The 26,316-nt window shown below is 38.6% G+C and overlaps 1 protein-coding gene across 7 annotated transcripts in view; it reads right to left on the bottom strand.

Annotated features, from left to right (window-relative positions):
* PPP2R5E (protein phosphatase 2 regulatory subunit B'epsilon) overlaps positions 1–26,316 on the bottom strand; it is a 73,085-nt gene that overhangs the window by 15,450 nt on the left and 31,319 nt on the right. For all 7 annotated transcript variants that reach the window (XM_015287890.4, XM_015287891.4, XM_046942448.1 and 4 more), the window contains 3 exons: positions 17,467–17,663; positions 6,320–6,421; positions 4,181–4,273 (listed from right to left, as the gene is read on the bottom strand). In XM_015287890.4, the coding sequence (XP_015143376.1) occupies positions 4,181–4,273; positions 6,320–6,421; positions 17,467–17,663 (392 nt within the window). The remainder of the gene's footprint in view (positions 1–4,180; positions 4,274–6,319; positions 6,422–17,466; positions 17,664–26,316) is intronic.

Genomic DNA, 26,316 nt, shown 5'->3' with positions numbered 1-26,316 from the left:
CATCTTTTCAGTTCCATCTTTTTTGGACATCACAGCGTCTGCTATTTCAGCAGACATTTCAAATGAATTAGAAAAAACTTATTTGAAAAATAGTTAGAATTGCACAGAAAATGATGCAATTTAAGTAGTAAGAAAGTAAAGAAAGAATGAATATCAGCAAGATAAGGTAACACTCAGGCAGTACGTATCTTGAAAAATAAATAAAGGTTGCTTGCCAAAGAGGCCTTAAAATGTTGATGATGCTGGCAGAAAAACCTTACAGGAACAGCAGAGAACAAAATGATGCTCAATTCACAAATAGATAAATTATAATTATCTATTATAAGCAGATGTGTAAGTGTATGTACAACATCGAATCTCCGCAAAACTGGTGCACAATTTTAAGAAGGTGAAGAAAAATGAAAATCAGAAAAAGATTAATAGAGATTTTTTTAAGCTTTCTGGGATTTTGCTTTCTAATTTTCAGGTTTACAATTGATGCATATATTCTTCTTCATTGCGCTGGACATTTTTCGCTATCTTAACCTTGCAGTAAGAATCTGTGATGGGAATTTCAGAAGGAAACTATGGGGTTTGTCAGCTGCCCTCTAGAGGTTACCAACACATTGGTTTGTTCTATCAGCTCCACGGTTAAAGAAATAAACAGTGACCTCATCCATTCCCCAAATAGCAAATTTCACCCAAAGACAGCAAACAGCTGGAAACGCTTCTGTTTTTAATATTCTTATTGGATTGTTTTTAGGAGCAAAATATAAATATTTCCAGTTCTTTTATACAGATCCTCTGTGGAAACACTGCTGAAGTCAGACTCGGTCTCTCATTTAAAAAGAAAAGATGCTTATTTTGATTTGTCCAATTCGTTATCAAGGTTTCAAAAACAAAGTCTTATTTTGATGAACAAGCTGTAAGACTTCTATGATTTACGTAACTACTCTGACACCACACATAGTCAGAAAAGGGAAATAAAACCTCCAAAATAGCAACCTACAGTAACACAGATCCGTGTGGAGATATTTCGATAGTGCCTCTTAGCAACCGCTGCAGACTATATACAACGAGGCTTTAGAAACGAACAGTTACACTGTGAGTGTACAACATTTTACCAAAACATACTGCTGAAAGCCAATAACACATCTATATTAAAAAAAGCCAACCTGCATCTGTCTCATTCTTCCCGTATTAGCACACTTCTTGCTAAGAAACACTTCATTAAAGTCCACTTAACGTTAAAAAACAAATCATGTTAGGGAGGAAACTGATGATAAGTCTCAAGCTGGTTTCCAGTGTAAGTGATCAGTAGTAACAGATTGTTAGCTCATGTCACACAAAAAATACAGAAAGAAATGCACAGACACCCAAGTTCCTAAAGATCAAACGAGAACACCTATGCACAGGGAAATATCTCTTCCCATGTGTATATAAGGCTCTGCAGAGCTTTTGATAGAAAACTATGAATGTTCAACCGTGCGAAGCAATATATAAAAATGCATCACCTAACCATATGGCAAGAGCTTCCAAATCCCTCAAATTATTTCAAACTTCAATTTTATCATATGTTTTCAGATAAGTAGGTTTCAAAATATCACACTTCTCCCTTTCAGTAGATAAAGACCAACAGGATCTTAAGAATCCTTGTTTTAGACCCATTCTCCACTGCCAAATCTTAATAGGGCTGAATGCCTTGAAAAGCTTTAAGTGATCAGGATACCTCTGAATCTTAAAGTTTAAGGACAAAAATTGCTAAATTTTTAAATTTTTGTTTAAATTTTTAAGCTAAATTCTTCAAGTACTCTTCATGTGAATAATGTACGAGGACAGCAAATTACTGCTTGTATTGCCTAAGCACCACAGGAAGAAAAACAAACTCCAGAGGTCAGAGTAAGGTCATCAGCAGTTCTGGGCTTCCCCAGTCATTTCTAGTTGGGCTTTTATTCAAGTCTCAAACCTCAGGAAATTCCCTTTTCCAGTTAAGCATGGAAATTTGCAAATTTCCATGATTTCAAAAGCAAGCTATGGACTGCATTAAACATGAAGTTCATCCCGATTTTGTGGTTCTACAAGAATTCACAATGGGAACACAAAACATGAACAGGCCTATTGTTGGAAGCTGAAGACAAAAAGCGAAGGAGCATAAACTTGAAGTTTCCTGCCTTACCCCAGAAAATATCATCCTTCAGCCATCTCTGTTCTAGCCTCTGTCCTGGCCTAGAGAGAACTTCCTCATCAGAGAAGGCTGACTACTACAGTCTGAAGTGAAGAAGGAAGAAGATGAAACGTGTAAACCATCTGGCTGCCAGCTCACTGACAGACTGTGGCCACCTCATCCATTTAGCCACAACGGCAAGCAAATTTCAAGCACAGAACTTCCCATTCTTTGCCAGTGTTGTTTATTACTGATACTTCTTCCCCTATGCTTTTAATAGAGCTTGAACTTTATATAGCTTTTTGATTTACTTCCTCCCCAAGCTCTATAATGTTACTGTTTTTGATACTGCTTTGGGAATAGGCTTGCTAATGAATATCTGCCCTTGTTGCCAGCTCTCCAGCAGAGAAAAATAATTACCCCCTTTAACAGAAATATTTTATCAATAATATGATACATTAAAATTGTGGTTTAAGTAGTGTCTCTAGATGGCAGCATTTTCAGAACACTTGCCTTTCATTTTTCAACAGTTACTGTTTCAGCTTGCTCTTACCTTGAGCAAGTCAAATGCAAGTGCTGATCCAAAAGTAATGCCTCCTTTTTTATTATGTTGGCCCACAACTTCAGAGGCAGATGATGGTGGTATGGCAGTAGGGGTTGAACCTTCCCACCAACAACCCATTATATTTTGTTGCCATGTGACAGATATCAGCAGAGGGGCAGCCTGACACGAATGACCACACATATACCCTTTTTCCAAGCAAAAGTGCATCACTGAATTTGTCCATGTGGAAAAATGGCACCCAGTGGCATTCAGTGATGCCTGCTGAAGGTTTACGGAGATCAAACAGTAGATGTGAGTACAGTGAGGCAGTGGGTGGTGCATTTCAGCAGTGATGACAGCAATGTGAAAGACAAGCCACATTCCAGATAGTCACGCACAGCTGCAACACCACACAATGAAGAGCACCTTCATCAGCTCACCAACACAAATTAGCTGATTACCACCAGGAAACTATGTACGGGGCTGAATATCAGTTTCAGTGTGTTGCAAGTAGTGATGGCAATGTTGGAATATTGCAAAGTTTGCATGAGGTGGGTCCCACAAGTGCTCACAAAGGAACAGAAAGAACACCATGTACAAGTTTTCACATTACCAGTGATAAGATGCATTGTCAGCACTACAAGACTGAGTCAAAACAGCAACCTAAGAAGTGGCAAGATGTGTATTTCCCATTGAAGAAGTTGTTCAAGATGCAGCCCTCAGCAAGTAGAGAGAAGAGGTGAGTGATCTTTCTGGATTTCCTGGAACTCAGACAAACCATGAAGTCTCACTGAGCAGTACATCTTGATGCTGACTACACTGAAGGCTCGAACTTCCAGAGTCAGGCTAGAGAAGAAGACAACCTTTCTCTTGCAACACATTAATGCCAGGCTCCAAACCAGTCTGAAGACTGTGGAGCGCAGTACCAGTTTTCACTACCACACCCACCATGTAGACAAATTTGGCATCTTCTGACTTCCGTGTGCTCTGATGAAAGACTGACTGCATGGGCAACATTTTCCTACTAATGATGCTGTCATAGCAACTGCGAAACAGTGGGTGACCTCCACGGGTGCAGATTTTTGAATGCACACCATGAGGCTTTCATTCATTGTTGGTGAAAATGCATAGCTAATGATGGTGACTATGTTGAAGAAGTGTTTTGTAGCTGGGAATTTGCGCTCTCAAATAGCATTACTGTGCTCTTTTTAGTTGTTGTAGTTTCCTTGGAAACAGATAGGAGGCATTACTTTTGGAGCAACATACATATTTAATGTATTGAAACTGGAGCCAAATTGAGCACTGTATATGTCTATAGAAACAGAGATCAACATACTTCCCATTTCTGTAGCCTGACAACTTTCACTGTAAATGCTTGCTGAGCATTTTCTGTTGCAAATAACGTTATACTTCCAAATCCCAAACAAAACATTTTCAAAGCAATTTTTTTTTCAAAAGCAAAGTGAAACCTTAAAGAAATCATGCTGGCTTACCTGCAATACAAATTTCTGATCTATGTACTTTTTGGCAATGCTGGGCTGAAATTCTTGGCTTTCCAAAAATCGTATGAAAAACTCATATACAAGCTGCAAAGTGAAAAAAAAAAAGTAGTTTAATTTATGACTTTATTATTGCTTATTATTTCTAAGTATTTCACTAGATTCTTTCCGTATAAAACAACATACTTATTTTTCCACAAAGCAAGAGGATCAGAAGATGAAAAATATTTTCCTCCTTTAGCAAATTACTACCTTGAAGTGTTTCAATTAAACATATGAGCTTTGTAAGTTAGTTTTGCTTATTTAACTCCATTCAGAGATATCTAATCACTAAATACTGCCACTGCCATCTTGTAATGCTTGTTATCATCTTGCAAAGCTAACCAGGGTAATTGGAAAGATCATTTAAACTGCCCTCTGAACTACTTTAGTCATATGAAATAGAAAAACTGCAGTTCTGAAAGAAGTGGTGAAACAGACAGAAATATTAAATTTAAATTAGAAACTGCCCAGAGTAGCTTTCTATGACAGCTTGAAACACAGAAAAAAAAATAGAAAATAAAATTTAATCAGGACTTTCTGACTTACTGAGAAGATTAGCCTCGAGAATGGAGAAAACCTGCTTGCTTCTATTCAATTCCTTCTCTGCCTGAACTATTCAGTGGGACAGCAACATATCTTTCAATTAATATGCCAAAAGGAAGCAAAAGAGGCACTCTGATAGCCTCATGTAACAGCAACTCTGACCTGTCACTGACCACATGAGCTACGAGCAAGCACTTCTCTTACTGCACCTTTTCAAGAAGAGCACCTATTGGAAATTTTTTCCCTTCTGGTATCAGCAAGTATGAATACTGACAATGAAAGGAGAAAGGAAGCTACAAATTACATTTTAAAGCAACTTCAAACTTTTCCTTGCAAACACCATTATGTTGCAACACCGCTGCTGCTTTATGTCAGCATTCTCTGAGTTCCTCTAAAAGGAAATCATCAAAAATCAGAAGGATGGAGAGAGGCTGAGAAATATGACGTGGAAAAAATGTCAGTTTACGTCACTAACATCAATTCAGCAGGAAATCTATCAACTTCTGACAAATACTTCGGTACACTTCTTCCTCACAATGGTAAGTCATCCACTGGCTAATAAATTCTATCCTTTCCTTTTTAAGCAAAGACTTTTAAAAACACAGTGCTAGTGTCAATGGATGTAATGATAGCAGACATGTGCCTCTGCTGCTCGTAAGTTTCTTGAAGATGTTATGATTCTTATTTTGTGAAATGTATTACAAATAAGGGATGAACCCTACACATCAAGAGAGTCTAAGTCTAAGAGAACAAGAGAGTGAAACTGCTCACAGGCAAAGATGTGTATCCAACTGTTAAATAAAATACTCATTTCAAGCTGAGATCAACAGTGCTCCTTTGCTCACGGATCCTAGACTCCACAAACTGTTTCCCTGCCAAACTTCTTCTAAATTTATCTGTGGCGTAAGTCATAGTCCTGACTAACACAGACAGGATCCGCAGTCATATTTTCTATAAAGGAATTTACTGCAATGGCATCAATTATGCTGTCCTGCTCCAAGACTATGTTATGTTTTTTGTTCAAAATGCCTTCCATTGACACTTGAAATACAGAGGAAGCAATGATAGACAGTATTGAGCACGCTCAGCACTACAAACACCTGAAAGTAAACTTCAACTCAGGGGGAGGAAGGGAGATATAGATACAGATTCCCATTTGTTTTTCTGATCCACAGCCAACTCCTGTGTGCTTTTGTATGAAAGTTAACTATACTCAGTAAAGCAAAACTGCTGGAAGTATTGTTATTACTTGTGCACCAGAGCAATGTGGGGGGAAAAAAACTGATCAACAAAGGGAAGCAGGACTACAAGGGACACTATCAATCCAGTTTTGAAAGAAAGTTCTAACACTTCCCAAATTCATGAAGTACTCTACTGTCTTTGTAGATACTGTGATATAGCCAACAACAACATTAGTGAAGCAGAAATAGAATTTTCTTGTAATATCTCATATGTTAGTTCTCATCCACAGGTTAAAAAAAAAAGTTATTGAAAATTAGATATATTGAGCAAAGATAAGCATTTATTTTGAAATAAATGGTCAAAAACCTGTAGATGTGGCCATGATGCCTCCAAGGTGGGCTCATCTTCTTCTGGATCAAATTCATTGCTGTCACTAGGTGGGAGAGTTCTGAAGATATTGCAAGATACCTGAAAAGAAAGAATAATGGTATCTGTTTTTCAAATAGGTAATAGATCACAGGCCTCTGTACTTCTATGCTTACTCTAGATGTCCTCATCACATAAACAGTATTTCTAATGCTTACTGTCTGACAAAACTATTCAGCAACTGTATAGGTCAAAGGAACCTATCACTTTACAAATCAACCACCAACCCTGGCACTTCACCTTCTTTAGATCTTTCTGCTTCCTTCTAGTGACATCCCAGCATTGTCCAGAGCCATCATTGCTGACTTCCCCATGCTCCAGATGAGCCCAACCATTCCCTGTTCCACTGGCCATCAAGGCCTGCTAGGTCAGAGGTATGGCCATCAGTATGCATTGACAAGGGTTTTCATACACTTTATTTTCTTTCGCACAGGGAAAGATATTAATGATATCCACTAAAGTTTTCATCTGTCAACAGTTGCTTCAGTTACCAGTATTCTTCACACAGTATATGCCTGGACACTTTGTATCATGTGCACAACTTGATACTAAACGCAGGCAACAAACATTATTTGCTTGTCACTTAGCCTGTATTTTATTTCATGGTTGCTTCACTCTGCTTAATCTTATTTAGAGGTACTTTGCTCAGAGTGCTTGGCCTTGTGAGGCTCATGCTATCAGCAAAGACCGAACTAGAGTATATTCCTAGACTAATTACAGTGCTGAATGGAGTGTACTGATTATTATGCAGCACATCTTATAAACTCTAAACGTGCTGCAGGGCCTTTTCTGCACTTTGAAGGTGGTGTAGTGCCTTCTTTGCACTCTGCTACTGCATTTGACCCGTCTCTAAGCTGGTTAATCAAACAGCTGGGAAAGGCAGCATATTATCTCCTAATCCTGTCTATACATGACCCTTGCATAGTAGTTCAGACAAATTAATCTATTTAAGCAACGAAACTAGCACACTCTTCAACATCCCGATATATTTTCCCAGCCTTTTAGAGCTGTACATATTTTATAGTTAGTCTGTAAGGCAAGTCTTCAGTATGTTGGCAGCTTAACATGAGAAGACACATTAAAGCCAGGAGTTTAAATACAATCCAGATACCGATGAAAACAGACTGAGGCAGTGAAATTTTAGAAGCTGCAAGGTAAACCAAAGAGATTCGGGTGCCGCATAAATAAGAAGGAACAACAGAAAACTGTAGGAAAGCACATGCAGTACATACTAGCAAGGAATATTCAGTGAATACAAGTGGAAAACAAAAGTACTGGCTAACTGAAGAGTAAATAAGGCGAACCAGCGAGCACGGGAAAGAGTGGTCATGCGGGTTTTGTGGTTGGACTTCTTTCATTTGCCACAAGAGGGAGCATTTCGCTACAGATACAGCAAAACGCTCTGGCAGAACCCTTCAGCGGATGTCAATCTCGTGTTGCCAACTCGCAGGGCTCTCAACCCCAGTAATACAGCACCTATCAGCCTGCCCTTAGAGGCACTGAACTCTGTCCTATATGCACACCTGCCAAATGATACCTAATGTTCAGCAGATGCTCTCCTACTCAACTCTTTTCCCCAGTCCTCCGCTTCTCTCTAAAGCCCCCACATAAAAAGACTTTTCTAACCATGTACTTCAGGAATACACGCGTTACAGTTTGTTCTTCCCCAGGGATTCCTTCTACCCCATCCTTCTACCATCCCTGAGATGGAAGAGCAGACAGAAGAGGAAAGTGATCAGAAATAACAGGACAGAGGCCTTTATTTAATAGCTGTTTACAAGCATGGATAGTGACAGGACAAGGGGGAATGGTCTTAAACGGAAACAGGGGAGGTTTAGTTCAGATACTAGGAGGAAGTTTTTCACTCAGAGGGTGGTGACGCACTGGAACAGGTTGCCCAAGGAGGCTGTGGATGCCCCATCCCTGGAGGCACTCAAGGCCAGGCTGGATGTGGCTCTGGGCAGCCTGGTCTGCTGGTTGGCAACCCCGTACATAGCAAGGGGGTTGAAACTGGATGATCACTGTGGTCCTTTTCAACCCAGGCCATTCTATGATTCTATGATTTATCAGAGCACGAGGCAGTAGAATAACGCCCAAAGGATTCCCAAGTAAAAGGGGAAAAAATGCACTTACTGGTGCCTTCCATCCGAACACTTGGATTCTGCAATACTTACCGAAGCATTTTTGGTTAATGCTTCACATTTGAAAATCCCAGATTTCTCAGCATTTGGCCCCAAACAGGGAACTAGCAAAACCAAAAGCAGTCTGCAGCTTCTATTCTGCCTTAAACTTCATTTGAAAGAAGAAAATGAAATTCTTCTACACATTTCAATTAATGAAATTTGTACCAAAAAATCCAAGGAAACTTAAGTATTTATCAGGTGTTAAGTTTTAAAACGAGAACAAATGCTAAAGTATGGCACAAGCAAAACCAGCAAGGAAAAATACATACTACCAGAATGTCGAACTAATTGAACTCAAACTGCTGTAGGATTTCAATTCAGTTGATCCAAGTTTCACACAGCTGCCCTAGCAGCACCATGGAAGAATGAATGTTTCAGCAATAATTAGTGAAGTGCCAGGACCGACATACGAATCTCGAGCTTCTAACATAGCCAGAGAGACCTCTGGAGTATGTATTTAAGAATAAAAATTAAAATTAAAAGTCAGTCTCATGGCAACTCAGAAGCAGTTTTTTTGCATAAGAACATACAGCAGGAAATGCAATGCAAGGTAGAAGAGAGTTCTCATACAGTTTGTTCTCTGTAATTTTGTTTTTTCTTTTCTTTTCTTTTTTTAGGTATTGGGAGTAAAGATAAGTTATATGGAGCCCAAATGCAGACATTCTCCTGAGAACACACAGAACAGGTTATCTTCTTCAAATGATTCCCAGAGTAATCATAATTTCAAAAGATAATGTGTGCCATTACAGTTATATTAATCACCACAACACAGCATGAGAGCTCATTTACATGCAGTGTCAATTTACAGCATGCTTATCTAGATCAGTAGCCTCTGGGTGGCTAATGTTCACAAACCTCTAAGGGAGAACCGAAGGCAACAAGTTCTTCCATGCATGAACTGCCCAGCTGTGTGAGAGACTGACAGCCATCATACAACGATAGGGAAATGATGCACCAGATCTGGGAATAACAATCTTTCTCACAAAGGCATAAGGTAGCTATTTAGCATTTGTCCCTGGGCCCAAGCAGAGTGCCAAAATTCCTCCGGCTCGATCGATGAATCACTTCCCTTCTGACCTCTGCTGGCTCATCCAGCCACAGGACATCCCTGCCAGCCTCTGCACAGCCTTTGACGGCTCCTCTCCCACAGCCAACGTAAATGACTGCTGATCAATACTGACTGCCATCTTCCACCAATTAGGAATGCCTCCAAGCCCTGATGATATTTTTGTACAGCGAACCTGAACTCTAATATTCTGGAAAGTTCTATTGTGACAAATCTCTATTACGTGTTCCAAGTTGCCTGCATGCTATCCTTCAAGAGCATCCCTTCCAAGATACTCACCAACCGAACACAAAAGTCTAACAGTCCTTCCCCAGAAAATAGAATCTGAACAACCAAGCGCCAGAAATCAATTCAACAAACCACTGAGATCCACCCATCAGCAACGGATCTAAAATTCCTGGGATCACATTGGAAATGCCACAATAAAAGATCTTTTTTCAACTGCAGATGCCCAGAAACCACTAAGCTCAGTGTTGGTGCACAACTCTGACAACATCTACTGCAGGTAATTATGGTTTAGTGCAAGTTCATTAAAAACGAATGGAAAGACAGACAAGGCTGTTCTGGTACCACCACATGGAATGAACTGTAAGTTCTGAATAGATCTGAGGGTGGCAACTGGCAATCCAGAACAAGGAAACTGTGAACACACAATTCATTTGAAGTAACAGGCTTCAAGAAGTTCTGATTTTATCCCTACGTTTATGTTTGAAATAACTTTGAGAAAATAAACTACTAAGCTGCTTAAAAGTCTGAAGTCAGGAGAAAATGAGAAGTCCTCTCTCCATCCCTTACTAGAGCACCATAAAGCACACTGATGTTACAGAAACCCATCGTAAATTCTATTTCAGCTCGGTGCTCATATGCCATGCTGTTTGAAACAAAGGTTTGATCAGTAATATTTTTCCTGAATGGAGCCCTAAATGAAAACAAATGTACATGCAAGGAAGTGTAATATATTAGCTATATAAAAACAGGACCAGTGAATTATTTTATCTGCTCTTCTATTGCAGTAAGTGGGACTGTCCATATAAACCCCATGTAAACAAGAAATTGAAACTGGCTATCTGCACACACTGTGATTAAACCAGTTGTGCATACGAACAAGGCACGGTAACAATAAAATGTAATCAGGCCACATAGGAAGCTATTTGAACTAGGAGTCAACAATGGTTCATCATACAGGCCCTGACACTTATCCTTCTGAAATATATCTGCATATGTGGGAGTTTTTTGTATTGTTTGTGGATTTACAGTCATTCTACTGTAATCTTTCTATGTGTACACCAAACTGTTCCCAGAAGTTTGATGTGCATCTTACAGAAACAAAAATCCAGTTTTATTTTAAAATATTAATGACTCTACCAGCTCTCACAACCCTGACTTTTACTACTGAACTGACTAGGGCAGAGCTGCTTCTGGCTTCCAGGCTGAAATAATCTGGTTCCTATTGGATCTTGTTAAACCATCAAGATCTTCTCAGTATCTCCCTCTAAATATATCTGCATATGCAGTATGCATCTATGAGTATATGTTTGTGTATATATATAAGACAGCTCTCAATGTCTTTGCTGCTAAATGGAATGACATATCTACTGAGCCCAGGCAGATGTTGGTTTGTTTTGAATCCTATAATTGTTTTTCCTACCTTCCTTTAAGCTCCCACCTTTATTTTCTTAACACCTTCAAATACATACAGCAAGTGTGCTGGATGTTTCAGCATAAAAAGCCTGACCGTTTCCCTGTTATTTCCCTTTTTTGAATAAGTGCGTTGTATCAGAAACTTATATTAACATAGTCAAGATACTCACCCATGATGGTCAAGTCCCTCCTGCACCACCACTTGCCAGAATACAGTCGTTTCAAGTTGAATACTATATGTCTTCTTTTTGCCCAGCAGCATTAATTTTGACTGGGCTACATAAAAATGAACTATATCAGACTGTGAACATGGTCATCTATCCAGGCCATACAGCAGGAGTGTGGGGAACAGTCCTACTCATCTTTTCATCTAAAAATTCAATCAATAACCTGCAGGAATTTAGCTCTAGATCAAGACTCCTAAACTTGTTAGCTTACCATCATTCACTTCAGTAGTGAATTCGCTTCAACCCACACAGATGTGCAAGGGGTAAAATTGAGATTCCTTAAGCTATGCCTATGTTACCCAGCAGGGAAGTACAATTGGAGTAGGCTGGTAGAACAAAATACCTGGTGCACAGGTGCTGAATACACACACCATGTATGTTTGGAAGGAGTGCTTACTTTCTAGCCATCTCTTATACTGATGCCCACTAGCAGGTTGAGATCATTAGGCATGCCTCTAGAATACACATTTGATCCCAAATGAATCAAATTCACAAATTCTCAAGCTTCTCTGTGACAAGCATCAAAGTACAGTGAGAACAAATGGGAGATGCACTTCAAAAGCACACTCAGAATCCCAGCTGCAAGTGCTAACACAGTCATGGCCCTGGGGAACGCTCACAGGCACAGCATCTCCCTGCTGGAAATCTGAGCTCTGAAATGCCACAGTAGATGCAAACCACATGAGGTACCCTGCTATCAACAACCTTATTCATCACTATCTCCTTGTAAAAACATTTTTATATGATCCAGTAAAGCAGGTTTCTGTTTAATGCATGGCCACATTATTATATACCATCATAATACGATAGCAATAATTCAATTATCTTTAACAAATTAAAGCAGAAAGAGCCCCTCATCTCTACAGCAGGCTTCAGATAAAGGGAAAGCCTACCAACACATGAGCTTGAACTCTAGACAGTATTACAAAACTCTTATGGTCTTCGACTCCTATCTGAAGAGCAAAACAAGATATTCAAAATCCAGGAAAATAATCTCCCAGAAGATTCATGCTGAGCCGATCTGCAGACACGGTGCTAGGAAGATGACAGAGCTGAAATGTGGGAGTGAGAGTGTACATTCCTCTTTAACAAAACAAACCAACCAAACAAAAAAAGCTGCAGTTGACACAAGCACTTCTCGAAACAGTTTATTTTTTTGCTATAGACTTAGTCACCGTACTATTATGCAGACAACATCTGACAAATGAGAAGCCTATGTAACCAACAGGAGGAATAATGGATAAAGTTATATGTAATTATATACTGTCGAGTAAAATTATTAGGGACAACTGCTGCAAGAGAAGCTGCCTCCAACTGATTCTCTTGAAAAGTACAGAACACTGGAATCTCTTCCTTTACTGAGTATTGTGGGTTTTGTACAAACCAGGTATATAAAGAACATGAATATTAAGTAGCCTCTAACAGAAGAATTTGAAAACAATGCATTAAAGAAACCAGTTAGATTCATTTCTTGCTCCCACCTAATTGATAAATCTCACATTAGAGAGCAGAAAACTTAATATGAAATGATTTTTTTTTTCATTTCTGTTCACTTCAATAGCATGCTTGTTCCATCACAGCTGCATCCATGTGCCAGCTCTCACTCCAAGTTCATTTTGGGGGAGTTAAAGAACACTGCATCTTTCTTTCAGTATTTGAGATACATTCAAACCAACATCTCCCGATTCAAGCTGAACTCAACATTAACTCCTACTATTTTACACAGTTCCTGAAGTTATATAAAAATCATTTTTGAAAAGAGGCATTATCTGTCAATTCCTAGCAGAGTAATTGTATTTATTTCTCTTAAAGCCAAAATGACATTCAGTATGATTTTAAATCTAGTATCTAAACCAACAGGAACAAAATGAGGTTTTGCTGGATCAGGAAGGTAAGGCTGAATATAGGGAGTTTTGCACAACAAAAAAGGTGGAGAATAGGAAACTAGAGTCATCTCTGCACATAAAAGAAAGGAGACCAAAATAATATTCCATTATACAAGGTACCTCTCAAAAAAGTTTCATTATCCACCTCTCATGGGCTGGCAAGCATCCACGGATGTTGTATAAACATCACAGTAAACGTCTGGGGTTGAGTTTACAATTGTTGGAGAAGCAAGTAGGAGAGTTTAAGTGTTGCTCATCAACAAGGAGATTTATCCAGGTTTCTCAGTTTAAGAGCTTGCCAAATTCCCCATTCATTCATTTTTTCAAGTGAAACAAATGAGTATCTTCAATCTATGTCTTAGTCCCCAGAAAACACAAAAAAAACTGTACTACATAACACCCTGCAGGATACCATGCAAGCAATAAACATTTATTTCATTCAACTACCATTGCTTATTCTACCAGCAAAATCAGCTGCATTAGTTTAAGTCTCCTATTTTGCTCAGACAGGCGCAAATTTGAGATTAAGTGTCCAATTATTGGCTCATAAAGTCATATTACTGGCATTTCCTTCTTAGCAGAGTGTGTTTCAAGTGGCAAGGACCTTTCTTACAGAGATGAGCCTAATTCTGAAGAATGTCCTGTGCCCTTTTGCACAAGGCATCAAAAAAAAGGGGAAGTGCACTGAGCAGCATCCATGGGAATAAATCTGTCCTGCTTATATCATTAACACAAATCCCAACCACTCTTTCCATTAAGTGATATTGATGACAGCAACAAGGCCACTGTAAACGTGTTTTGGTGACCATTAGCAAATTCTATTTTTTTCAAAATAACAAATTCAGCCCTTCTGTATATATGAAGCCAAAGTGAGTGGTTTAAAAGGAACAAACTTGTGATGCTGTATATACCTCAATGTGAATTTAGGATGACTAGCTTTAAAAACACCTAAGTACTCTTATGCTAACTCTCCCAAACAATCATTTTAGAAATCAAAGTAATAAAAAATCTTGGAGTTTTTGATTAATTTGATAGGCAATTTCTTCTATCCTAGTATCTGTAAAGTTGAACTTCTTTTGGGTCATAGAACAGAGAACACTAATCCACATGTAGTTAATAAAACTTTAAGAAAAGGCTGCCACATTGATATCAATAGTTCTGGCACTTCGGTTAATTAAAGAAAGCAGATTAGTCATTAATCCTTCTTCATAAACATTAGTAACATTTTAAATACCAGCTTCAGACTTCTGCACTTTTTTTTTCTTGTCTTAAATGACAGCACAACTTGCAAACCAGCTTCTTGCTTTTTCCCTGTATGTTAAGAATACTTCCCAACTCCAAATTTCAGTAGCCCAAAGAGCCAAGCAAGAAATATTACTCCCTGCATTCATACGTCACCATGCAGGATCTGAGTGCGAAACACAAGAGGGACTAAACCTTCCAGATGGAAAAAGAACATTTGTGCTCTATTTTGCTGTGTTTTAAGCTGTCGGCCTTTCAGTCAAAACACTCCCAATGACAACTGTGGCAGGCAGTCAATTTGGAAAGGACACAAAACTGCTCTTCTCTTCACTATCGTGACAGGTCGGAGCTTGTCAACTTGACAGGTCATTTGCAAACACAGTTGGAGACCTCAATGAAAATTCTCAGGTACAGATAATAGCTGCAGTTGCACAGCGAGCTCATGAAGTCAACTGTGTACAGTTTAGCCTGCCTCAGTACAACAGATAAAAACACTTTATGCTTGAAACAAGAACAAGCATTTATTGCAAACATCACGCCACAGCTCAAAGTGACTTGCTGCCCCTAATACAGACTAATGCCCTCTGCTCACCAAGGGCCTGAGGGAAAAGCATGGAGCTATGTTAGGGGAGGGTCAGGGTGGGAAAGGCTGTGTCCCAGAGGGCAGTGGGCATGGAACAGCCTGCCCAGGGAGGCGGGCACAGCCCTGAGCACCAGAGCTCAGGATGTGTTGGGACACTGCTCTCAGACATTGGGTTGGGTTTGGGTGGCTCTGTGTGAACTTAGGAGCTGGCCTTGATCCTTGGGGGTCCCCTCCAGCTCAGCATATCCCATGATTCTAATTTTCTCCAGAAATTATTTAGTAAAAAATATAACCATTTTTATTTGTAAGAATCTAGGCTTGACCAGCTAGTTATGGAACTTGAGAATACTCTTGGTCTTTCCTCTTCTCCTTTCTTAAACTTCCTGCTGCTGAGGTTAAAACAGAGCTTGAGTTCAGCATTAGCCCCCATATACAAGGCAGAAGAAAGAAAGATGAGAAAGGGCACAATGAAATGAAAGGAATACAAGAGAAAAGAAAACAGCTTTCCATCAAAAATGAGATGGGATGAAATTCCTGGAGCTCCATTAGTAAACATCTGTGAAATCTACTGGAAAAAATTTACACTTTATCTTCACTTCCAGTGACTGCTCTGTATCACACTTACAGGCTATTCTTAAGTAAATTATTTAAAACTGTGCTTTTCAAACTATTTAGGCAACGCATCATTTCCTTAAGATAAAAACAGTTTAGTGAATCAACATAAATGACTGCAGGGATTGTAGAAAATGCAAGCAAAAGGGTTCTGTGTCTCATTACAGCTCATGTACAGATTGCTTCAGAGGTTATGATTTATTATTCAAAATTGAACTTTATGAGCAGTTACAGATCAAATACTTCTAACTTCTTGCTACAGTAAAAAACTGTACACGAAGTCAATGAAAAAATACAACCTCAGTAACAGAAACACTGAAATAAATACTAAATTGTCAGAGAAAGTGAGACTGGGGATGTCTTCTGCAAAGAGAAAAGGTACCTGATGTTACTGAAGCTATCTGTCCATCAGTGTCCTGTCTGTTCAATTCATATGACAACATCAGTTCATTTCAAGGGGTACAAGGAAGAAAAAAGTAATGTTTGCAAACCATTTAGATGCTGCAAACTTCGTATAAGCAGAAGAACTCAGCAAAGAACTAGTAATTCTGTATTCAGACTTGAATTTGCATTAGACCACATGCTGAACATGTAACACAGCAAAGTGACAAGCGGCTCATTGAAAAGACTTCTCCAGTAGAGGAGGAGAAAAGGGAAGGCAAGGGAAAATGGAGAGAATCTGATCATGTTATACCAGACATCTAAAAATGCATTCAGACTAAGGAGCCATATAAAGATTTTTCCATACATCTTCATTCTGTTTCTGCTTTTTTAAAAATTCCCTATTAAGTGCATAATGACTGTCACAATTATCAGCTACTTTTACGTATTTCAGAAAAGCAATACAGCATATAACTGTGTTCCAGGAAAGCAGTAAGGAGCACATATAATGCTTTATAAAATCTATTCATGTTTCAGCATCACCAAATTCATGACTTAACTAACTGTCTTTTCATTTAGATAGAAGGCTATAAGAGTTCCATATGGTAGAACAGAATAAATGTTTCAGTGCATTGATTGATTTTTGCCAATTACAAAGGATGTTCTTTACCATATGACATCTGATACTGCTAACATTTTTAGATTGAAAATACTATTGTTGGACAATTTATATGTATATATAAGGTATGGCTTTACCGTTGAGTAATCTTGCTTGCAAACAGCAACCACTATGACTCCACATAATATAACCATAAAATTTTTTACACTGTTTCTCGACAGCACCTTTACCATTTACTGTCTAAAAGTAGGCTGAGGTGTGCATGAGTAATTATCTCAGAGCTTCAGTACAAATTCAAATGCTTGGATAAAGTTCAAATAAAGAAAAAACTTCTAAAATTAATCCATGATTTATACTGAGGGGTATGGGGGGAAAGAGATGGACTCTGATAATATGTCTGCTGGGTCTTTCGATCAGGAAACTTTCATACATTTCTGACACTATAATAACCATCGTCTTGACTTTAATTAAGCACATATAAAAATTAATAATTTTGTCTTTGGGGAATTATCCCCAAGTGATGTCAAGTAGAAAATAAAGACCAAAGGCCTCATTTAATCCACCTACTCCAGGGTTCAATTTCGCCCACAATGTGTAACTGGAATTGCAAGTGGATTTAAAGAGACCATGAGAAAGAAGAAACTCACCATTCTAACTACTTCAGGGTAAGTCTGCTCTGTCAAACAGCCTCTGCTTATTGTAATGTAGTCGACCAGTTCATTAAGAGTGGAGCGCTTGTATTCTTTCATTTTAAGGTCTGAAAGCGTGTCCATGAAGTCAAAAATGACACAGCACTGTTGAAGTTTCTTTAGGAACAGTTCAGGCTGCTCTGAAGATGGAACGTCTATGAAACAAGAAAGGAAATCTTTGTGAGTCTGGCATCTATTTATACAAAACAGGATTTATTTTTTAACATCAATTCCAAAGAAAAGCAGCATTCAAATATTTTTCATAAAATAGAACTCAGATTAACAAATGGACCCCTGATAGGAGCTGTTACTACTTTGTGTTTGAGGTCCTGAACAACTTGTTGCAGTACTAAGTTATTCACTGTTAAGAAAATACAGTTCACAGAAGAAGTACAGGCTTAAGTGGAAAATACAAATGCAAAAGCATTCGAGACTTAATTTTATAGTATACCACTACTTTCACCGTGTCTGGTGTATTTCATTGTTAACTTGCACACCAAAAAAAGAATGAAAGAACTGTTAGATTGATCAAGTTTGATTAATTTCTACTTCCAAAAATACTGTGTCACTTATAACTCTATATGAATAGATATGAATATGCAGTAAGACTAAATTTATGCAAACAAAATTTCAGAATTGTTACTTCCACATCGACACTTTCCACAGCAAAATCAACTGCAGTTACAGTGAAACAGTGAAGATACGTTGCTGTATTACGAACATGTAACATGCATTAACACATGAAATAATAAGTACTTGTCCAGTAAAGAAAGGAGAACGTACTGCTTATTATTTTTCCTATGTCAACTTCTTAGCAGCTTGTTAGTTTACCAAGTGCAACAAAAGAATGCACAGACAGCCTAGTTTACCCAGTGTTCATGTACATGAGGCCAAGAACAGCACAAAAGCTGCATAAATGAAATACCTATTTTTATTCTGAAAGATGCCTTCAAACAGGAGAGCACTTCACTTCCTTTGATCTGCTTTTTCTTCTTTTTTTTGTTTTTCAGGCACAAGTGGCCTGTTAGGAAACGCTCTCCTAAGCAATAATCCAATATAAAAATGGAAAACTTTGCTAATTTCAACTAGAAAAACTTAAATAGCAGAGAATTGATGTTTATTTCTTAAAACTTGGACATACCAGTATAAAAGCTAACCTACGAAGGAAATCTTATCCTTAATACATGACTGAGTACGTCTTGCCAAGGAATACTTGGTAAGCACTGGATGCTGTTAACAGTTTTACAGCAGTTTTAAGGAGAGTAGCTTTAACGAATTTGTATAAATTTAAACCACATGCATAACAGTACTAGAGTCAACTGGAAAGATCTACTGAGTATTGCAAGGCCACAGCACTTCACAACAACTCCTCACACTGCCTAATTACCAAAAAGCATAAAGAATAAGTTTGGATGGTAATACAAATAAATATGCTACACACTTTATGATCTGACATCAAAAAGCACAACATGTTTACTCAACCTTCTTTGATGGACAGCAATGTCATTGTGGCAGGATTCAGCAATTGTCAAACCGTATCCCACAAATCAACTGAGATCTTGGCAAAGTTTAATTGACAAAAGCAGGTCGTATGTACCAATCTCCTATTTCTAAGATCTGGGTGACCTCTGCAACAGCTGCATCCAAAGCAAATTAAGTGGGAGAAAGTGGTATAGGTGTAACACCGCACTTCATATCATCCTTTAAATTGTTCACCCCACAATCCTATAGGTTTTACTCATCTGTGGAACAGAAGATGGAAGAGACGCGGCCCTGCAGAACTTCAACGGGAAGAGCAATGCAGGGAAAGAAAACCAAACACTTCTTGAAGTCTAAAGGTAACAAAACCAGGCCACTCTAAAGTCATTGCAGTGGCCAGGTGTCACACACATTCAAATGCCTCACAGCAGAATGCACTGAAATCTATGTCAAGGAGTCAGAGAAAGCTATCAGCTGTTGGTCATTACAAAAGACACCACTTCTCTTAGTGTCCTTCTTAAGGCAGGAGCCAGTCTGACATCTAGCAGGAGACGAAGAGCCTGAGAAATCTAAGCATTTGTGATCAAACATGTTACTGCTTTCTTGATTGCTCTCAAATGATACAAAAGAGGAAAATGGACTTCAGAATTCACTGTTACTAGCAATCAATCAACAATTAACTGATAAGCAATTTCTTCCTGGAGACAGACTGTAAACACAAACTAAAGAAAAAAACAGAGAGAGAAAAAATGTTCTTGAGAAGTCATCAATTGCACTTATGTTCTGTTCTAGCTTGCACCCTTCTTTACACAAATCCAGTACACAACTTTACAACATGTAAATGGTATCAATAAAATCTATGATGTTACGTAAACATAATGGGTTTTTGTTTGTATTGTCCTACATGGCTTGCCTGAATTTACTTTGGCTGACAAGTATATCCCAGTCAATGGTGAACACAGGCTGAAAACAAACCAGAATCCATTAAGATTTTCAATCCAGTGTTGTTATAACCAGACTCCAGTGACTCAGAACTACATTAATTTTAATGTAGTGTCAGCATTAAATTAAATATATATATATATTAAAGCATTAAAACATCTAATAAAAGCTTACTTTTTTTTTTTTCAGCAAAGTATCTGGAGGTGTGGGAAAGAAAGGAAAAATATAATTAAGTTCATCTCAAGAAAAGTTACTGTAGAATGCTACATGAATTTCATGCCAGCCTTAACTGTGTCAGCAACCAGGCAAACTGTATGGACAAGCTCATCGAAACAAAACAAAGAAAAACCCCAACCTTGTTCTCGTCACGTCTGCTTTTCTTCATGAAACAAACTGGCATTCACAGTGCAAAGTAAAATTGCAAGAAGTATCATGTTTTGGTAATAGCTAACACCCAATGCCTATGTTTTTCTACTTGGAACCAGGAAATCTCCAAGCAGAAATCAATAACATCGGTATTCTAAGTTCACAAGCCTCCCTCTGCGACTACATCATCAGTTGGTTTGGGTTCGTTCTGTTTTAGAAGGTTTTTTTTGGTGTTTTCCCTAATCTCCTAATGCCTCTCTGACAGATGTACAGACCTCACTGAAAGATCGCTGCCACCCTCACATCCCCATTACCAGCACTCCTGTACAGGAGCTATCCAGCCCCACAGCAGAGCTCAACTCCTCAATGTGACCACTTCAAGTTCAGCTCATTACAAATGTTCACAACTAGCCCATGTAAAACAGTAAACCCCTTTCAAACCTCTTTCTTTGTTCCCAGCAAACAGATATTGTGAGGTTCCAAAGCATTTTGCAACAATTTACTCTTGTGCTAGCATGCAACCCTAACATACTGAAATACAGAAAACTTCAAGCTAACCATTGTAATCACTTTTACCTGAAGGAACAGAAAGTTGAGTAAGCTCAGCAATAAATCTGTGTAAAGATCTACAATACCTTCATATATGAAATAAAATCAAGATTATACCACTGAGTGGTACATGTGATTTACATCCAATGCACTGGAGAATATACATTTATCAAAAAACAATACTTAAAGGCAGATACATTTCTGTCTGGATGACCACAAGAATTGGCCTCATTTTCAGAAAAAGCTCTTTGCTACAACTTAATTTTCATGCTGAAAAGCTTGTCAGTTTTCTCTCTAGACATTTAAACAAAGTACAGAGCTTGTGAAGTACATTGAACATTCAGAGATTCAAAGGAAATTGGCTCAAATGACAGCAACTAATAATAAATCTGAACAATTAAAAAGATAAAAATCAGAGCCTTAACCAAATCTTTACCAAATGAAGAAAGAAAAATCTGGCAGCATCCTTTCACTGCAACCTTCTAACATACACATACATTAAAAAGATGTTAATATTATATACATATTTCAATAAATATTATTTACAAGTAACTGAAAAGTCACAGAAAAGTAAGATGATGCATATGACCAGCAAAACTGCATCCAGAGAACGGAGCTGCGGTACTGAACACACTCATCACAGTAGTGAAAAATGAAGGAGAGAGAGACAGTGAACACCTGGATCATCTCCCTGTTCCACTTCAGGCTGTGCTTTTGCAATGAATGGTATAATGCTGCGCATCAAAGAAGGGAAGACAACAAGGTGGGGAATTAATAAGCAAGCACTGCAACTGCAAGGAAATGTCAGACCAAAGACAGATGAGGGCGTAGAATTAAACAAGATAAATGCTACAGATTACATGTAAGATGTTAAGTAAAAACACAGTACGTCCATAAATGCTACCCTGCACCCACGTATGTATTATCAGAACATTTATTCATTTTAAAAATATACATCTATACACAGAGGGTGGTGATGCACTGGAACAGGTTGCCCAAGAAGGCTGTGGATGCCCCATCCCTGGAGGCATTCAAGGCCAGGCTGGATGTGGCTCTGGGCAGCCTGGTCTGCTGGTTGGTGACCCTGCATATAGCAGGGGGTTGAAACTCGATATCACTGCGGTCCTTTCCAACCCAGGCCATTCTGTGATTCTATGATATAATATATCAAATTGCTCTAGGTATAACTCCCGCTCCTAGTGGATTACTGTTGGTAGCACATACCTATGGTCACTATGAAACTTTTATTCTATAACAAGTAAAATTTCTCATTTTCATTCAAACAAAACTTGCAAAGTTGAATTTAGAAGCCCACTGTCTCCTTTGAAGAGATCACTTCAAGAGCAGGTCTACCAAAATCAAGCCCAAACCTCTAGCTGAGCAAAGGTCCTGTCATACATACACCTGGCAAGCAATCGGCCATGTTTCTACATGCCACTTTTCACAGTGGAATTCTGGTCTTCCCGATGCCAAGCAGTACAAATGTTTTCCTTCTTACACACACTTCTTAAGAAAAGTAATCACTCTGCTGATTACATTCATTTAATTTTCATGACTGGCTGTCAATCTTATGAAGGCTTTGTGAAGTCAGTAATAATTCATTTATAATAGGGGCTTTTTTTCAAAGCTGTTTCCCCGGTCTGTTCTCTATACTTAATAATTACGGAGGCAGGGCAGCAGCTGGGCACTGTGTTCCAAATAACCAGTACCAACATTATGCACACGGCAGTAAATGCAGTGCCACAAGCTCAAGGAGACTTTCATGAGTGAAGACACAGAAGAAGAAAAGCACAACACTAACGTACTGTTTCCAGCACATGCAGAACACTGATAGTCACTGATCATCTTACTGAGGCTTTCAGCATTTACTGAGACAGGCAGTCTAAAAGCGGTGTCAATCTACAGGTAGTATTTGCTGTGATTGCCTTGAATGTGCATGAGACAGCATTACAAGCTCTGGGAGATAATTCTTATAGAGGCACTCTGAGTCATATACATTGAAAAAAATTTATATCACTTTTTAATATATTAATCAATATTCAGCCTCATGCATTTAAATATTAAGAACTTCAGTCCCTTAGTAGACTACACAGATGAATGGTTGCTGTTTCTTTACAGGACCGCGGACTAAAATCAAGCTGACAATAAGAAGAATTTCAACAAAAGATATTTATGGAACTTCCATTAAATGTTTTGCCTGCTTCCACAACGAGCATGGTGCATGCTGCAATTCAAGCCTCTTCACATCCACCAATGCAGATCAGTCCTGAGCTATGATAGGACTGGACGAAAAGATGCCTTTAGGCTATACCTTGTCAATCAGTGATCAGCACGTGCTCCTCCCACCACTCATTACGCCAGTGGTGGCTGTGCTGTGGACATCCTTCAACTTGGAAGCGGACCACTACTATAAGCTCAGTTGCCAAAGCTACTGACAAAGCACAGCCAAATACTACCACATCTGCATTTGTTGCAAAAGAACGGCACTGATGTACACACACACTGATGATGTGCCATTCTAAAGCAGGCAGAGAGCTTCCAAAGTGCTCTACGTACTACAAGTCTGGGTACTCTTATGCATCACTAAATTAACATGATGAAACCATTATGAAGCAGTGTTACATGAAACATTTCAGATAATGATATGTAATCGAGGAAATATTTGGTGGACAGAATTCAGAACACATGAACACCTTAATGGAAAACAATCTTATCAGGGTATTCAGGTACATCAAATTGCTGTTCTAGGTCCCACAGAAACACAGTGACTCACAAGGTATTCAGTATGTAATAACCCTCACACTGTTACTAGTAATCACCATGCAGGAGGAACCATGCCTCTTCATAATCATGTAGCAATGCCTTCTTCCTTAAGTAAGCTGACAACATGTTTCAACACCTTCTCATTAGTTCAGCAATGAATGGGAAGTTTGGACTAGCAAAGTAATCCAAGACAGTTAGAGTATGCCTACAACTACATTTGAGCCAAAACCAATGCTGGTCAAAGACAACAGCAGAGAAAGTACAGAAGAAGATTCAAGTGACACAAATTCTAGAGAAAAATTGATGGTAGAAGAGGAATTCTACCAAAAAATTTCAAAAGAGATAGAAGAATGGCAAAGCAACTTGTGAGTAGTAAGAGAAAGGGAGAGAGCAAGAAGCCAAAGGTGGCAGAGCAAGAACAAAGTACTGAAAGGACAAGAGAGAAAAGAAATGAGGTAATATATGAGCTATAGTCTTGGAAAAGACAGAGAGAAGACACTATGTGGTGAATAGGTAATGCAATTAATGGAGCAGAATATTCCAAAAGGAAAGCAGGAGCTCTAAGTGTTAAAACAGACACAGTGAATGAATTAGTGGTTAGGGGCTGGGTGTGATTAAGCAACTATGTATCTCCAGGTTCCTAACACTGTGTGACATCCTTAACAACCTCATTACACTATTTGCATTAAGTTCACCTGGTCACGAAATGAACGCTTATTTTTAAGCCCCAAGCTGATCAAGGGTTTTGTGGCCTGCTTTCCGTCTCTCCCCATTTTTAATGGAATTTCAAAAACAATAATTTTATTTACTTATTTTTAACGGGGGTAAAAAGGGCTGGCAAAAAACACATGTTCTTTCAATTTCCTACATTGAATACGTGGCATAAAATCCCCAAATAAGACAAAAATATTTTGCTGAAACACCAAGAATTACTGAAGCCAATTTTCCTGAGCTGACTCAAGTTTCTTTTACACTGGCTCAGACAGTTCATGCTAGTTGTGTTAAGTAGATTATTACCGAACTGCACTTTCAAAGTAGAAGCTAACCCTCATTTAAAACTAGAGTCAGAGTTGCTGGATCTGCTGAGCTATTACCAAAGAGAGCAGCTCTCCATGGCTGTCCTGCCATGTGACAACATCACACAGAGGTATTAAAGAAACTGTCAGGACATGTTTGCCACACACCTGCCTAGCCTTCCATGACGAGGTAAGAGACACACATTGCTGCTTCACTTTTAGTTCTTTGCAAAAGGAAATGGGAAAAAAAACAAACAAACAAACCATGGGATGGATTTTAAAATATTCTTAAAAAGAAAAACCAGACACTCTTCAACTTCTATTTTCTACGTTTATGTAAAAATGAATGTATGTCCACCTACAAGATATATTTCTTTTCATTTTAGGCACCAGGGCACCAGCCTGTTGATTCATCCAGGTATGTTCTTCCAGCTGCTACTCAGAGAGCTGCAGTTTAAATTAAGTAGAGCAGCAGACCTTTTTTTAAATACACAGAGTTTAAACTCAGTATGTTTAAACAGCAAAAGCTACAGGTATAGCAAGTACAAAATAAGCTGAACTTAGCAACAAAACGCTTTCTAATTACTCAGCTCCTCTACCCTCAATGGTATAACAAATACCTGAGACAGGAGCACAGCGTAAACAAACACAAAACTCATTTTCCAAGTGATTTCTCAAATTACAGAGGTAGAGCAAAGCTACACAACAGTAACTATAGGCTCCACTGGGTCACCCTGCTCCTGCTGTATTCTTTTCCTTCAAAATCAATAAAGAGTCCTTCAGGCTGTTTTCAAGTGTTTGTTTTTAATTGCCCAACTTGTCCGTAGGACCACTGTCATCCTCCACCCCTTCCTAGAGTTTTAAGCACAGCACTGGTACTCCAAAGGGCAATCCAGACACGTCTTGGCTCACTGTTCCCATTTTGCCACGCTGTAACTGCCTGACTCTCACGCAGTACTTGGTTAATTTTAGGGAAAGTGACGGTCAATGCTGCAGCTGCAACTTTCCAGGTTTTTTTTTTTTTCCATCATTTATTAATGACAAATATCAGAAAATGGAAGGATTAGGATCTTCTAACCAACAAGTTCTCTAGGATCCCTGAACAGCAAAAAAATAGGAAGAAAAAAAAAAGCCACACAAAACTGTGTGTAAATTCCAGGCTATTTAGGAACACCGGTGCAAAAAACTGATGATTGCCTGCTGCTGACCTAAGACAGAAGAATCCTTAAGAGGATTATTGTCTTCTTTTGATAAGATTCTTATCAGATACGATTTTTATTACTACATGACATGAGAAGTTTTGCTCTATCAGGATCACTGAATATACAAGTCACAGCAGTCTTAACTTCCACTCTAACTGCGGTCACAAGACAACCTGGGATTTGCATGGGACTTCATTTGGTACATTAAGTACATATTGCAATCACGATAAAGCTACATAGCTGTACAAGGTATTCCATTTTATGTGTCTTCTAAGAGTGCAAAAATTATAACTGGCTTCCTAATTGCTCTGAAACTGCTCTGGATTCAAATAAAAATATGCAATACTCACTTGGCTCAAACCATAGAGTTTCTCTACAGCATCTACATACTTTAAAAACAAACAAAACATTGACCCAAGAGCAGAAGAAACTCAAAACATAACTTCCACCCAAATGGGCTGCTTTATACCAACCTCATACATTATTCCCGA

This window comes from Gallus gallus, chromosome 5 (genome assembly GCF_016699485.2).
Source record: "Gallus gallus isolate bGalGal1 chromosome 5, bGalGal1.mat.broiler.GRCg7b, whole genome shotgun sequence".
Classification (NCBI taxonomy): Eukaryota; Metazoa; Chordata; class Aves; order Galliformes; family Phasianidae; genus Gallus; species Gallus gallus.
Note: the sequence above shows the minus strand (reverse complement) of the source record. Positions and strands in the feature narration are given on the sequence as shown.